The following is a 15,910-nucleotide window of genomic DNA, read 5'->3' as shown; positions in this document are numbered from 1 at the left end:
TGGACAATCTCTAGTGAAATTAGAGGAAATCAAAATTCAGGCCATTTCACCTGCATCCATGATGGAAGGGAAAATTTTCCTTGTCCTGAAGATGTCCTGAGGCATGCATGGGAGTATAATACTTGGGAATTCAGAGCTCTAAACACTAAAGGAGTGTATGATTTGAAGCAAGTTTAATTTGCTTCACAGTTTTTATTAAAAAAAAAAAAAGGTAATGCCTTCTTTCTTGGCAGTCTTTTTCCATGTTAAATAGATTCTTTGTAGAAGGAGCTGTCTTATTCAAAGTCCCATGCAGTAGTCAATTAATGAGTCTCTGATCTCAACTGCTAGTGTAATGTAAACAAATGCTGCTTTACTATAACAAAATGCTGCTTTAGTGATACTTTTTTTTTTCCTTTGGAAGATTTGTGCCAAGCCTGATCTATTTCAAATGAATGGTGAAGCAACATTTTGATTGAAACTGCAAAAAACAACCTGTTATGCAAATCCCAAGCTTTCACTTGGGAGGTCCCACATCTAGGGATTGCAGTTCACTCTAAATCCTGTTTGAGATACGGACAAGAAAGTAAAGCAATGAAAAAGTGGAAGGAAGGTAGAAAGGTGACACAGTTTAGGAGTCTTCCATGCTGGCTCTAGGCAGTAGCTGGAAGGAAGATGTCATTCTCTCTTCTTTCTTCCCCTCCTTATTTTTGTTTCAGTACAGGGGTAAGAGTATATCTTTCTTTGTGCCTTCTTCCTGCCACATATGCACAACACCTGTGGTTAATGAGAATCTGAGAGGAGGTGGTTCTTTCTCTTTCCCTTATAATTTTCATACTACTTATTCTCCCTCCCCTTCCCTCTGGATGTACAGGGGAATGAAGGAAGGAATTTAGCCAGATTTATGCTTTTTCTTTCATGTACAGCTGTATTGTCTTGGGATATTACAATTGGGTCCCTTTCTTCTGCCTTTCCACTAAAGTTCCATCATATTTTGTGGTTCCCAGGCTTCTCTGACAGAAGGATGATAATACGCACGTGATCTGTTTTTGCTTCAGCTCCTTACAGATTGTGAGTAGCAGTGGGGGCTGACTAGCTGCTGCTTGTTTCGTGGAGTTGCTGCCTCAGTTGCTTTGAGGAACAGAAGAAGAAACTGGCTTCTCTGCAGGTTGAAGGTGGGAGGAGGACTTCTTTCTGCAGCGTCACCAGAACAGTGGAAGACTGCCTTTTTTCATGCCGGTTCTTTTCCTCACGAGCTTTCAGTGCCCTATGCAAAATAAATGTAGTTTCAGAAAATGCCATCATCAAATTTATCCTGACTTTTATCAGCAGAAGCAGCAAAACTGGGAGTGGAGTTTTGACATTCTGAAGTAGTTGGTTCAGCTGAGCTTCAACCTATAGGCAGAACAACATTAAGGAGTCCCCAAAGTATGTGCTTGTTTGGGACCATGTGTCCCATTTGACTGTTCGCTAGATGATCACTTGCCAAGCTTTCTCATCAAAAACCAAACTGATGCAAGCAATAATGTATAAAATCTGATGCAAATAGTTTTGAAATTCTTAAATTAAAAGATTTAAGAGTGAACTGGGTTGGTTTGTTTGTTTAATTATGTTTTGTGCCTTCCACATCTGTGGGGATGCGCTGTTCTAAAATGAGTCTTACTGGATGAGGTAAAGCTTTAAGTGTTGCACACTGATGCCTCCCAATGACCAATATAAAGCAGCACACTATCTATATTTGTAAAACTCTTCACCTCCCCCACTCATAATACCATCATTAGATCATCTTTGAAAGTAACTATTAAACTTGCCGTGTACCAGCCAGCGAGTGTCTTTGTGTCAAATTCTCATTTAATGTTGTGCAGTGATTACATGTTACCAAGCAAGGAGGAACAGCTGCAGCATTTTAAAATGCATGTACATGGAGCCAATAATTCTTGTATTTTTAACACAGCAGTAAGAACTCCATAGAAGCTGAAATAATAGCTAGTGTACTCATAATCTTTAAAACCAATATTAATTAAAAAAATTCAGTGGAAGTGTCAATGTATATAAAATTTTATCTACTACCTTATGGTATCCAACAAAATCTTTTGTTGTCTAAAAAGCCAGTTGTATTATTTAAGGAATGCATTCTCATTTTAAATATTTTCATGCTTTCGAAAAAAAACATTCTCTGCAAGTTCCTATCTCTTTTTCTTGTATTTTTCCTCTCACAACTGTATTTAAATAAGACCACCATAAACCAACTCATTTGTGGACACTGATTAAAAAGAAATTCTATTTTAAGAGGCATAGTAAAAATCCAGGAAGTTGGCATCACTGTCCAGAGACAGTGGTTTTTTTAGCACGGGGGTTGTCTGCTGATATGAGTCCTTTTTTGTATGTTTATGTTGGTAGAACTTAATGAGATTACATATGTTTTGATGAACAATTGCTGCTGTGTAAACTTGCCACCTACCTGCAGTGACTCTTATGAATATTTGATGATAATAAGTAGTAGGAACTTCACTGTGATGCTCAAATGCACTTAAAAAACCAGCAGCACAGGAATAGCTTTTGTTCTGCTTTTTTGCTTGTGGTAAATAGTATGACATTTATGTACATGTTAATTATTAGGCATATCTGGCATATTTCTGTTCTTAATACTAGGAGTTCCATTTAAATAATAATTCTGTTGTTCTAGGAGGGGAAGGATGCAGGATGGAAGATGCAGTTTTTAATATCTAGATTTCTATTTTAAGTTGAGGCAGGGTTGACTGGTCAGTCTCATGCTTCTAGCTATGAATTAGCAGTTGAGAAAAAGGAAAAAAATACAGTAGTGCATACTCACCATTTTGCAGATGAAGCCATGTTCTACAAAATCTACAATTAGTATCTATAGGTCAACAATTCTGTAGACTTCTGTGCAAAGTCTTTGGTCTACCCAATATAGCCTTATAGATCCTATAGGCAGTACTTTTGTGTTGTATTGCAAATTAGGCAATGTCTGTCAACAGCAGGCATCACCTTTTATAATTTCTTCATCTGGTTTCTTTTTTTGTAGATGGTGTAATAGAGGATCCTCACTTTGTATGTTGTTTCAAGATGTTTTTGTGCAAAGCTGGTATTGTAAACCAGATTCCTGATTTAATTGTGTTGTATTGTGATACTTGGTTTTCTTTGCACATTTGAAAACTTAATGCTTTCATTATCCAACTTGCTTTACAGACCATGTTCAAAACACAAACTAATGTTTTCTAAGTTGCTGTAGCTTGTTTGATTACATATTTTTCCTTCTGAGGCTTGTAGGGTCTCCTACACAGCTATATTTTTCCTTACTAATGTGGTGAGGACAGCAGCAACAGCTCTGACATTTATAGTTAGAGGTTTTTTGTACTTCAAGTAATCTGGCATAGTAGTTACTAGAATTACTTTTTCCAATAGCTCCCGCATATTGACAGTGTAAAACCCAGAAGTTTAATGCTATTGTAGTATTTCTCTTGAAAAGCGATGCTTTACAGAACTTACTTTTCTTTCAGGGAATCAGTTTCCTCCTATTGCAGCTCAAGATCTTCAGTTTGTTCTGAAGACTGGATACCTGGAAAAACGCAGAAAAGGTAAGTCTAACTATCTTTGTGAAAACTAGTGCATATTTTATATCTGGGAAGTCTACCTGTCAGTATTTGATGTTATACACACAAATAACTTCATACAGGAGTGATAAGTAAAATGGAATAGAAGCTGAAATGTTGAAGCATTATTATGCAAAAGAAGCACAGCACATAATTGCTCCTGTAGTATTAAAAGAAAATCCTATTTCTTTATTGACTAAAAAAATTATGCTGTGAAAGTCCACTGTCAGCCATAATTCAGCGACTTTCAGATATTTTTGAAGAAAACATTAGGAACGTATGTAAAAGTACCATATGTTGACTTCATGTTTCAGTAAGCATCAAGATTTATTTTCTTTCAAGAGGGCAAATATTGATCTCAGCTTTGGTTCAGTCAATATTTACCTTGATTCAATAAATCTTATATTGTCACTTTAATACCCACTTAATGCTGCAATAACTCTAGGAAATATTTAGGAAGTTGTTCATTATTTCCTTATATTTAATGTTACACCTGACTTCTCTCTTTATATGATTTCAAATTACCATTTGTTTTCTTACCACCAATTTTTATTTCTAATTTCCTTCTCAGTGCCATGCATTTCTCTTCCTTATATCCAGATTTTGTTTCCTCTCCTTAGCACCTTCCCTGTCTCCTTCTCAATCTTACCTCACCCTTGAAAAGAAGTAACATATTTGTGTTCAATAATGACATAAAGTGATATAAAACAAATTATATTAATTGCAGACCACAGTTTTCTCGGCTTTGAATGGCAGAAGCGTTGGTGTGCTATCAGTAAGACGGTCTTCTATTATTATGGAAGTGACAAAGGTAATTACAATAATTATGATAAACTATAAAAATGATCCTTTAATGCACAGAAGAGTACGAAAACTTTAGTGGAGCTGGAAACTGCAAATCTAAGGTCATTTTAAGAAAGCAAATGAAACTTTTCAAAGAATAGGTGGTTCTTAAACAGTGCTGTGAATTTTAAAAATGTGTAAATATTCTTCAGATCTGTAAGTGATGTGCTAATTTTCTAAAGCAGGGAAACTGAGGAAAAATGGTTAAGGTACTTGTAAAGCTACTTTGTGTGTCAATAACAGCTAGCTATTAGGTTTGATAGTATGCTGGTACTCAATTAATTTCCTGGACAGAAAAAGTTCTTTCTGTCCAAATAGGATTTTCATTTTAAAACACCCTCTAGCAATTATACCTTCTGAGTATTTTAAAGATGGCTCTATTCAGGAAAACGTTAGTCTAAAAACTGCATAGTGGGGTTTCATGTTTCTTTCTAAATAGCTTATGTTCTGAAAAAGCTAGAAATGAAGTAATACATTTAACTAAAAGCCAGCCATGGATACTAAAGCTAGCTTCTGAAGGTGACTTCTAACTTTTAATGGCCAGTTTAGAAAGAATCTGGCATAAATGTTGGGATATTACTTTGAATTTTTAAAATTGACGGTCAAATAGAACATCCTTTAAATTGTGTGCCAAATGTATTTGATGTTTAAGGGCAAAACAAATTATACAGAAATATATCTGAGTAAATTTTAAAAGTGCAATTACGTCTTCTACCCTCCCCCCCAATAAAACCCCCCCACCTTATTCCTGGGCAAAGTTTCCATTGAAGCTTTTTTCTTCTGCTTATGATTGTGTGACTGTACTTGAGATTAGTGCAGGTAGTTATTTCGTGTTGTTTTATTCAAAGACTAATTTAATTTGGTCCAGTTTGTTTCATTCCTCAATATGCTGACTCATTTAAACTCATCCTCTCTTAAAAAAAAAAAAAAAAAAAAAAAAAAAGAAATAAAGTAAGGGTCTACTTGTAAGTCCAGGTTTCATCTTGCTACAATTTCCCATAATATTCTCCGCTTCCAGAGTATATCTGCTAAATGTTCCCTTTTTTTTCTTTACTCTTTTCTTGGGATTTACAGATTGATCAAGCTTCAAAAACTTAAACAATCTTTCTTCAAAAAATTTGAGGAGGTGTGGCATAACACTGATTTGTCAGTAATGATTTATTTCTTTCTCTGGAAAATTATCTTCTGCTGTTTGTTTATATATAGTTATACATTGTCTAGTACTTAAAAAATGGCAAATGTTTTGGTCAGAATGTATTGCTAGTTCTTACAGATTGTTCTAAGTTTATAAATCTTTGTCTTTTCATCTGCTAGTTTTTGCAAAAAAAGCAGCTTGTCTTTTTTCTTGTGTCTGTTCTAATGATTATTTATGCTTTCTAGCATAATCTTTGGATTAAGGCAGGAAAACTGCCCACGTGCCCTTTTTCCATACTTTTGGGTTTTTTTCCTTTTTGCAACAACCTGGCTATCAAGGTTACATTGTCACTTCTAATACCTATGCTGAAAGTTAAGATACATGGAAGCACGTTCCTCAGCGCTCGGCAGGTTGGTGTCATGTTAGGAATTGACTGTGATATACTGTGGGATCTCTTTCCTTTATGGATCTGTAGGCAGATGCTTTGTCTTATACATTTACAGCTTTTGTAGGCTGCAGTTTGTTTGGGGAAGATCCACCTAACTGTAACCTAATCATGTGGGAGAGGCATATAGTACATGAATCATCTTTTTAAGAATTGTATAGATGTGTCCAGACTCCAGACAGTAGCTTATAGAGGAAGCAAATAAATCAGATGCATGAGTTTCTACCCTACCTCCATGTGACTGGTGCAATTATTGCAGAAAAAATAGCGTGGCATGGTGGAATCGTTTTGTCTTGCAGATCTGGGATGACCAACGGTCACTCCAGAACTTGCCTTTGAAGAAGAAAGCTTTATCTAGACTGGTCAGAGGTACTTTCTTCAGCCCTCTGATGCCATAGTACATAAAGGTGCCCATTCCAGTGCAGAAGCAAATTGCCATCATAGTGCAGAAACTGGATACCAGCGATCGCTATATTTCCATGGCAAACTTTGCTGTTGAAACTGAGCTGTCGCCCTGATGGTTGTGAATGTATGTGCTGCTGTTTATTATGCTGTTTAGCAGCAGATTGTCAGCATGGATGAGGTGTGCAATGAGACAGTCCTGAGGAGATCTGGCATTTAGTCACTGGAAGAACCTGAAGCTGTTTCCACTCCCACTATTACAGCCAGCAGTGGTACCTGCCGTAGTACGCTGTCGTATTGGGGCCCTTCTTTTGCTGTGACCCTTGATGTGGTACCAGATAACTTGGACCGCGTAGAAAATGAAGGCGTGTTCTCACCGCTGTAGAACAGCAGTGAAGTATGCATTTGGGTGGCTTCATGCAAATTGCTGCCCCCTCCTGAATTGTTGGGATGGCATCTGTCTAAACGATGCCGGTCTGCCCTCGCTTGTACAGTGCCTGCAGATGTTTTGTATCAGCTGGGTCCTGGTTTCTGGCAGGTTCCAGGACTGATTCACGCAACAGGAAAATTTCCCCTTGTTGATGTGAGTTTGAAGAGAGACAAGGGAAAGGGGGATTCCATACATGCTCAGTCCTGCTGCCTGCGTCACTTCTAGTGGGTAATGGAGTGCTAGTGCCTGTGTGTTGTGGGACGTAATGCAGAGAGGTAGCAGGGCTTTCTAGGTCCTGCTTGGCTTGTTTTGCATTGTGTATGTTTTTAAAACCAGACATGTAGGAGAATAATCTGTGAAGGATGTTTTGTGTCTGGTGCAGTGTGTATTTTGTTGGCCAAGGTTTGATTTTCACGCTTAAATATCAGTGTAAATTTAACTGAATGCTAAATGTGAGGGTATAGGATGCCTTTTTATTAGGTTGTGTAGATTTGTTGTTTCCAAAACACTTTTAATTCTTCTAATTTTCTCCTTTTTACATTGGGAAAGCAAGAAGTATGGAAGTGTATAAAGCTCACAAACACCTGTAAAGAAAAGTTTCAGAACCATTTATTCAGACCTGAATGATGAAAAATATAAGGCCTAGTCCAGGAGAATATAGTACAAGCTAAAGCCTGTGAAAATGCAGTAAATGACTGTGTGTTCACCTAAGAGATTACAAGCATCCTTTTAACAGTTGTGATGCCTGCAGGCTAATGAATATTTTGTTTCCCTGTTTCCTCCTCTATTTTCTTGTACATTTGGTGCAGCATTGGATAGTGAAACAATGTTATTTATCCCTGCAATATAGACAGGTCTAAGTGAATCACCTACATTTTTTTTTCCCCCTGATCAACGATACGTGGAGTGGATGGAGGAACAAGGCTTAAAGGTTTGACCTAATTACATGTCAGAAATAGGTATTGCAGGAAGCGCATGTATATTTGTGCTTGTGCTGCAATACCTGTTGCCAGCATGTGGGCCACAACATTGCAAAGAGGCGTGTTCAAATGTCAGAGCTGGCTTGGATTTCCAGAAGCTTGCCTGGTCCTCCTTTTCATTGTCTTTCCTTCCATAAACCTTTTACAGTCCTTCTCTTTTCTTTGCTTCCATGCAGTTGCATCCTGAGTTGTGTACCCTGTTTGCATATCATTTTGCTATATGATCTCTGGCAGTTCCTATGTACTCAGGCACCTAGGTGGTATGGCTAACCTTTCAGACCTCAAAGTGCATGTGATGAAGGAAAGTTAATTTATTACTTTACAAACGAATGAATTAATGGCTTCATTACTTCTTCCTCATTAGGCCACAATGTTATATGCCCTTCTGTCTCAGCAAACTGAAGAGATCAGCTAAATGTTTAGCAAGACAGTAATTGAGATAATCATGGAAATTTTTTTCCCATGTTAATGGGAACTAAAATTTATTTTCATTTTTATAACTTGACAATGGTATCTGCCTGCTTGCCAGTAACATGATGTTGAAGAGGGGGATAATTTCAGAGGCTTTTAGAAAAGTCTGAGGTGGTTTTTAGTTTGGTGTGGGTTTTTTTGGTTTTGTTTTTGTTCTTTTTTAAAATATTTTTTTGACATGGGCATGAAAATCTTGGATTTCTCTGAATAGTAAGATAGTGATGGCTGGGCCAATGGATGGACTACTTCTATTTGTGCAAAAGAGGCTTTTTGTTTTGTTTTGTGCTTCGTTCTTTCTGAAGAACTTTGTGACTGAACAATATTAAGGGAGAGGGAAGCCTAGTTAGGGTTGCATTTGCAAATCTGTCCTAGTGACTCACCTAACCAGGCTACTGGAATTTCTGCCACATGCTAAGCTTGCAAATTTCTCCTTCTAGGAGTGGCGAAAGATACAGGAACCCAATGGAAAGCTATTGAACTATCATTTTGCTTTTAGCTACAGACCTCCTTCTCTTGGTCCTCCCTCTCTGAGCAACTACATAGGAAAGGCAAAAATCCTTGTTTATTTTAGACTTTACTTTTGACAGAATCCATAATTAAAATCTGCAGGAATTGTGAATGTTCAATAGGACTTCTTTGTAGCAGGATGATGGCAATCAAAGGCATCTATCTAATGACTACTGAATCTTCTGCTATGAGAATATTAAATTTGGACCTCGAGCGGCACACTTGCCATTAATAGTGTTATTTAAAAAATAATTATTGAGTATAAGCAAACTGAATATAAACAAACTGGTGCCCTAAATAGCGTGTTTCAGTCTTTGACTCCATTTCTTATTTTTTAAATTAAAAAAAAAAAAAACACACCAAAAACAACAGTTGATTGCATTTTGGATCTCCTGTCTAAAAGGGAAGGATTCCTATGCATGCATTTGGAAAGGACTGTTCCAAAAGCTGGAAAAGGAATTACCATTTTGGAGATACTGACACTTGCTATTTTTAGAAAGCAAAGATCCTGCATATGGAAAACTATGTGAAACCACATTTAGCATGAAGCCATGTAAACCGTGAGATCTCACAGGCTCCTAATTTCAAGATGAAGAGAGTTAAATTATAGATTCAGATAGTATCTATAAACACTATCACTTTCTGAAATCTTTCTGTTTGCCTTTGTTCCTTATGCCTTTCTCTGTAACTTCTTTCCTTTCTACTATCCAAGTCCTCGCTGTTCTTCAGAATGCACTAATTCTTTTTACATGTGCTAATAATATGGGCACATTGCCTTAGGCCTCAAATTTACAACCCAATCATTTCAAGACACCGATGAAGGTTTACCCTTCTTTGTTTTAAAAGTTCCCATGGACTCAGTTACGCAAGGTTACTTCAAAGCCCTTTTTCTCTGGTTCCCTTGAGACTTTTTTTTCCAATATAATATTGGCCCTGTTTCCGTTGTTAACAACGTTTCACTATTTTTAGGCTGAATTAAGTTTATATGTAAGAAAAATGTTTAAAGTGGCTCTCAAATTTCATTCAGATCTCTATTTTCTCTATTTTAAGTATAGCCCCCCCATATTTCTCACAAATATCTGTGTACTAGTTTTGACTTTTTTTTTAATACTTAGTGCCTGACTCTCCACTCTGTTATACTAGCTTTTTACGCTTCTAAATTCCTGATGCAAAATGATCTACACAGACCCAGATTTATTTTTCTGTTGTGTGTCTGGCATGAGGAGAAGGGAAGAGGAGGACGAGGAGATGAGAGCAAAGAACAGCTTATTCTGAAATGACATTTGACCTAATTGTGGAGCAACTTCTGCTTGATGACATTCGCAATCCTTTTTGTTTTTACAAGACTGATAGTATTATACATTTGCAATTCTGTTCTACGTTGTTCTGGGACATCTTAAGGGTTTCCCGTTGTTGAATTGCAAAGCCCTATCTTGAGAAAATAAGAGGCAGCAAGAATGTTGTCGTTCTTCAGAGAAGTGTGTTTCGTCCACATGTCTCTCCCTAGTTCCTCCTAAATATGCTGTTGTATTCCTGCCTAAGCAAAACTCCGGTTCTGGTTTGGGGGTTCAGAATGAAAGTGAAATCTCTGTAATGTAAATGTGCTTCCTGAAGCTACCTTTAAGGCATCCGACATAAAAAGCAACTATATTTAATTTTAAGTCTCCAGGTAAAATCTGTAAGTCTTCAAAGTTTTTAAACACCAAAAACTGTTTAAATCTCCCTAAAGCACAGTCTCCAGAAAATATTTCTGATAGAAACAATATAATTCTGAATGAAAGTTCACAGAAGTCACTGTGGCACTAACTTCACATGGCAGCTTTAAACTGAAAGCCCAAGTCTGTCTGCACACCTATTTAGCTGCAGGCCTTTGCTGATAAAAGAAGTCGAGATGATCATTGAGTTGGATCACAAGATAGCCCTGCCTTCAAGCCCACACCTGATTACTGTGCCTGGCCAAACAGCTACCACAGGTCATGGTTTGCTCCACGGTGATCAGGTGACGGGGCTGGTCTCCAGTCCTACCTGGAAAGGTATATTCTGCAAGAGCAACTGGGATTTGTAGACCTCCATTGCTTGTCACCATCAGAGCACGCAGCTGAGCTATAGCTGACCTGTGTCCTGCCATTCTGTATTTGTGGAGTCATTTCTCAGGACAAACTAGGTCTTATCTCTGGCTTGCTGTCACAGGGAGTGTGAATGCATACTGAGAGTCTTCTCTCAGCTTTAATGGGTTCTGGGTCAGGGCTGTGAAGTGTCTCATTGTCTTAAAATTTCCTCATGGTCAACATGAAGCATATGTGTAATGCTACACCGGGCTTTAATCAGAGGTACTTTACTGCACAGATAATTAGAAGCAAAAGTAGCAATGCTATGACTAGTCTGTTGCTATAAAGGTCAGTGAAAGAATTTAATAGCAAAGGATATATTTTTTTTTTTGGTGGTGCATACAGGTAATTTTCATTAGCACTAGAACAGTGTGTTCAGAGAGGTAAGACAAAGACAGTATAAACAATAAAACAATGAAATGCAATATGGATACCATGCACTGTGTTCCCCTTCCAGTGCAAAGTACAGCATCTTTCTCTTTTAACTGTAATGTTCTTTGAAAGAATGAGTACCAGTACAGAGATCATCTGAGATTAGCTCTGTAAAACTGTATTACTATAAAAGGGATCATCCATGTCACAGAGCAGCACATCTCAGAAATAATCCAAAGGACTACATTTGAATACTTGCCTCATTTTTATCTTGACAAAATGTTTTTGCCTTTTGAACCTGGTGTTTGTTTATTCTGTCTGCGAGCTCCTATCTTCTTGGGTTTTGATAAACTTCCAGCATGGGAGAGTGAGAAACTAATGTGTTTCACTTCATGTTCTCCCTGAGGTCACAAGTGAGGGTATAATAAAATTTCTAGGCATAAATGAATTTCATTAAAAGGGGACCTAGTTAACCTATTGCAAGTTATTATTTCTAATATCTGCCTTGGTGCGATTCCATGAATTTCGCATATGTGTGCTGTTTGATACAGGGTGGAGGATTGAGAAAATACAAAATATTAGTACTGTATCATTAGTACTTAATTAAGCCATAATAAAACTTACTGTGGGGGAAAGGACTAGAAGAGAAAATAGAACAGTGCCCTGGACTTTCTCATATAATTGTGTTATTTGGTATTGACTTGCCCTGGCTGAGAGCTCATAAAAAGTTGGAAAGACAAAGCATTTGTGTCTATGTGCATGTAAGATCACTAGCAAGAGTATTTTTATGGTGACTGCCTTTAGGTCCACTGATGTTCATGTTGCTGTGTTAGCCAGTTTTTGCCCTGGAAAAAAAGATTTGCTTTCCTATTAAATTTCCAGAAAGATGCCAAAATTATGTTGAAAATTGTAGTTTTTCCTGTTTTATCTACTGTGGAATTTTTTTCCTTTTGTTCACAAACGTAAGCAATGTATGCTCAATTTGCACATAAGTTCTGTTCAGCAATATTTAAAGTAGTTTTGCTGTTGTGCCTGATGCTTATTGTTAATTAATGCTTTCCTCTACTGTGGAAAAACCCCACACTTAATGGCATTTTCTTTCATTTGCAACTGGACTTTGTTCTTTGTTTGCCTGAGGAAAATGTGACTGATGATACCTATCTTCACTTGAATGCTGCACTGTCATCTACAGAAATTGCAAAACTGATTTACTTTTACTTTTTTGGTTTGTTTTTAATATCCACCAAAATGTGCCAGAGCACATAAAATCAGATGTAGAGTTTGGTCTGAAGAGCTCAGAAGGAGTGCACAGGTGCCGCTTGCCCAACGTGCAGTATATTTAAACTCAGGCCTGTTCCAAGTGATACTTTTATAAACCAGAACCTTTGAAAAGTAGAATTGTCTTTAAAACAACCACATGGCTCTACATAATAAACTGTGGTAGGGCTCAGTACTTTTATTAGCTAATTAAACATTTGCTGTGCTGAGAGAAATGCTTTTGGAACACACGCCTGAATTTGTAACAAAATTCATTCTGTATTTCTGCCATGTGGAAAGGAGGCACATCTGGGAGTGGGTGGGAGAATGTGAAGAGAAGCTTTTCCAATTGCTTAAAAAGGAGTTTGAAGTTTATTTTTTGAGTGAAGTGGTTAGCTTAAGAGGGAGCTCAGCAAGTTCTGAGCTAGACAGGTTTTCCCATTGGTTTACTGAACCTGAAAGAGACACTGATTTATAGGAAGCGTGTCTTGCAAGTTCCAGTTCTTGGCTTTCCCTAGATACAAGTGTTATAACATGCACTCCTTACTAAATAAGACCACCATCTGCAAACATCCCCCTGTGGAATTCCTTAGGCATCCTACAGAAAAATGTACTTTTGTGTACATCTTCCTTTATTTTAAAGCTTTATGTCCAGAAGCATCACCTAATCATTTTGCTAAAAACGTCCCTGTTCTTTGTAAAATTCATGAAATAGAAAACAGAATCTGAATAAACGATAACCTGCTAAGCCACTTACGTTCATTGTTGTAAATGAAGCTCTAACTTTGTTTTTTATCTCCAACAGACAAACAACAGAAAGGTGAATTTGCCTTAGAGGGCTACACCATCAGAATGAATAATAGCCTTCGGAAGGATGCAAAGAAAGATTGCTGTTTTGAAATCTCCGCTCCTGATAAGCGCATTTATCAGGTTGGACTTTTTTATGTTGACTTGAAATTAAATTGATAAAGCCGTTACAATTCCAGTTACTGAATTAACATTTCAGTAAAACAACTTTCACTGACATCTTAATGAAAAAAGGAAACCCTCGCTTACTTATATTGTATATTTATGTATTAGGGAAAAAATCTGATTTAAAATATCTATGTATGTGTTCAAATATTATCTTTTTGGACAAGAGCAAGGAAATCTATCATCTTTATCTATTGGTCATTTCAATGTGTGCATCTTAATAGCTATTGTATAGTATGTCTATGTGATTTCTTGGATGAATTAAATAGTAAAAAAAAAGTTAAAATATATATCAGTGTTAAATACATATTGTATTGGTCACGGCTTTGAAAGGAAAATCTACGTAAAGGCACATATCAGCTGTGCAATTCAGAGATCTATCAGCGAGACATCAATATGGAATGTAAGTTTAATAAGTTTTAAATATCTGAGATTGCAGTTGAAAGCCAGTTAATTAAGCTGTCAGATAGTGTGTTGGAGTCTGACAAGAACATTTTTAAGAAAACTGTACCCAGCAGTCTAGAGAAATTCATGGGTGTCTTCTAATTGTCAAGGGCAAATTTTGTTCATCAGTTCTGGCTTTGACATTGATGAAGAGAAGCAGCTTTTTTCTGCACAGCTGCCAGCTGCTGATCAGAGTTTCAAATCCATCATCCTCTCCTTCAATTACGTAAATTTGTCAAAATTAGCTGTACATTATAAGAAGCATCCTTGCAAGAAAAGTACCAGAAGACATGAAAAGAATTACTAATGGTTTCTTGAGGAAGTGACGAGAATGCTACAGTCCCTCTTTTTTATTGCTAATGAAATTGTAGTTGTGTTTTTGTCATTACTGTTAGTGGTTATTAATAAACGTTTAATAGTTTACAGCTGCCACTCCCAAAGAAGCAGAGGAATGGGTACAGCAAGTCAAATTTGTAATTCAAGGTAAGCCAGCCAGCAGAACAGTAGCCTTTATTGCCAGTACTGCTTAGTGATGGTAGTTCTGTCCATTAATGTATCTGTCACATTTGTATATCTAGTATTCCCACTTGTCCAAGTTTTGAATAGCAAGTCCTAGTTCTCAATCATGTTTTAGCTTTTACATGACTTTTCTCCTTTTGCAAGATTTTTGCTTTTTTCCAAGAATACTATTTAGCTTGAAAGCTCTTTCTTATGAACAGTGTAAGAAAATAAGCAGAATATACTGTAAGCATCAGCTCATAGAAGATGAATTGTGTTTTCATTTTGCATAAATTTCTGCTTAGGCATTCTTTTCTAGTAAATGTTAACTTTTTAAACTGCTGTTACATAGATATGGAATCTAATACTATTCCTGAGGAGGAGGAAGAAGAGTATGATGATGTTGGACAAGTGAGCAGTGAACCAATAGATGATAGCATTTATGAAGAAGTTAAAGGTATTGTTGAGATTTTTTACTTTGTGACTTGTGATCATTTTGTCTTCTCTACTTCTAGTTTGATAACTCTGAGTGGCTAAAGGTAAGTGAGTAAAGTAACCCAATGAATAAGATACTTTCAGATTTCAAGTTTTGCTATGACATTGAAAAAAGAATGTGTCTTCAACTAGGTCTGAGTGAGAACAGCTCAGTTTTCTTTAGCAGAAACATACTGCATCAAAATACTGCAGAATGTGTAAAAGTGGTCTCAGGGGACTTTTGGCTTGTTAACATTCTCTGATACATAATTTTTATTAATTAAAAAATTGACTTGCCTTTACAGCTTTTTCCACCAACTTGCCCATCATTTTTTTCTTTATTCATTTTGGCATTTTTATTGCGCAAAAGTTTGCTATCACTCTATATATTATCAGCTGCTGCCTAATACATGATATTATAATCCTGCAAGAAGGCAATGTGTTGGTTTGAAAGGGCTCTGGAGATGAATTGTAAATAAAGGCAACAGAAGTATTGACATTGTTTTCTTTCGTATCTTCCAGCATGACTATGATTATACAGAAACTTTTTACTGTGGACTTTCTGATGTGATAAAATGATTATGCCTTTAGATGTCCAAGTGTATCTATCAGATGGCAAAACAAAAGAAAAAGAGCTTGGCAAAAACTCTTGGAGTTGATTATAGACATTCAGGTATTAGGAGGAAGGTGGTTGTTCTTGATGGTATTTTAAGAAGCTATGAAAATCAATTTTTCAGTTACCATTACTTAACAAATGATATTTTAAATTGATATGACAATTAATTATAGCTTTGTATGAAATAATGTTCAGCAATATCTTGAGAGGAAAGATTAGTTGTGTCACATGATGCTGACTAACTTTATATATCTATTAGGTTGAATATTCTGACCATTGCAGAAAAGAACATTTTATAGTATGCCTTGGTTTTCATTTTAAGGTCATTTCAGTGAACCAAGGGAGCAGAGAACATGAAAGACT

At 36.7% G+C, this 15,910-nt stretch overlaps 1 protein-coding gene across 1 annotated transcript in view; it reads left to right on the top strand.

Moving 5' to 3' along the window:
* The window catches only part of SKAP2 (src kinase associated phosphoprotein 2), a 121,095-nt gene that overhangs the window by 67,701 nt on the left and 37,484 nt on the right, over positions 1 to 15,910 (top strand). Inside the window, exons 5-9 of the mRNA XM_059818837.1 lie at positions 3,501 to 3,578; positions 4,321 to 4,404; positions 13,349 to 13,473; positions 14,379 to 14,442; positions 14,810 to 14,914. Coding sequence (XP_059674820.1) covers positions 3,501 to 3,578; positions 4,321 to 4,404; positions 13,349 to 13,473; positions 14,379 to 14,442; positions 14,810 to 14,914 — 456 coding nt within the window. The remainder of the gene's footprint in view (positions 1 to 3,500; positions 3,579 to 4,320; positions 4,405 to 13,348; positions 13,474 to 14,378; positions 14,443 to 14,809; positions 14,915 to 15,910) is intronic.

The sequence above is a fragment of the Gavia stellata genome, chromosome 6 (genome assembly GCF_030936135.1).
Source record: "Gavia stellata isolate bGavSte3 chromosome 6, bGavSte3.hap2, whole genome shotgun sequence".
NCBI classification, from domain to species: Eukaryota; Metazoa; Chordata; class Aves; order Gaviiformes; family Gaviidae; genus Gavia; species Gavia stellata.
The sequence above is the reverse complement of the archived record's forward strand: the minus strand, read 5'-3'. Positions and strand labels throughout refer to the sequence as shown.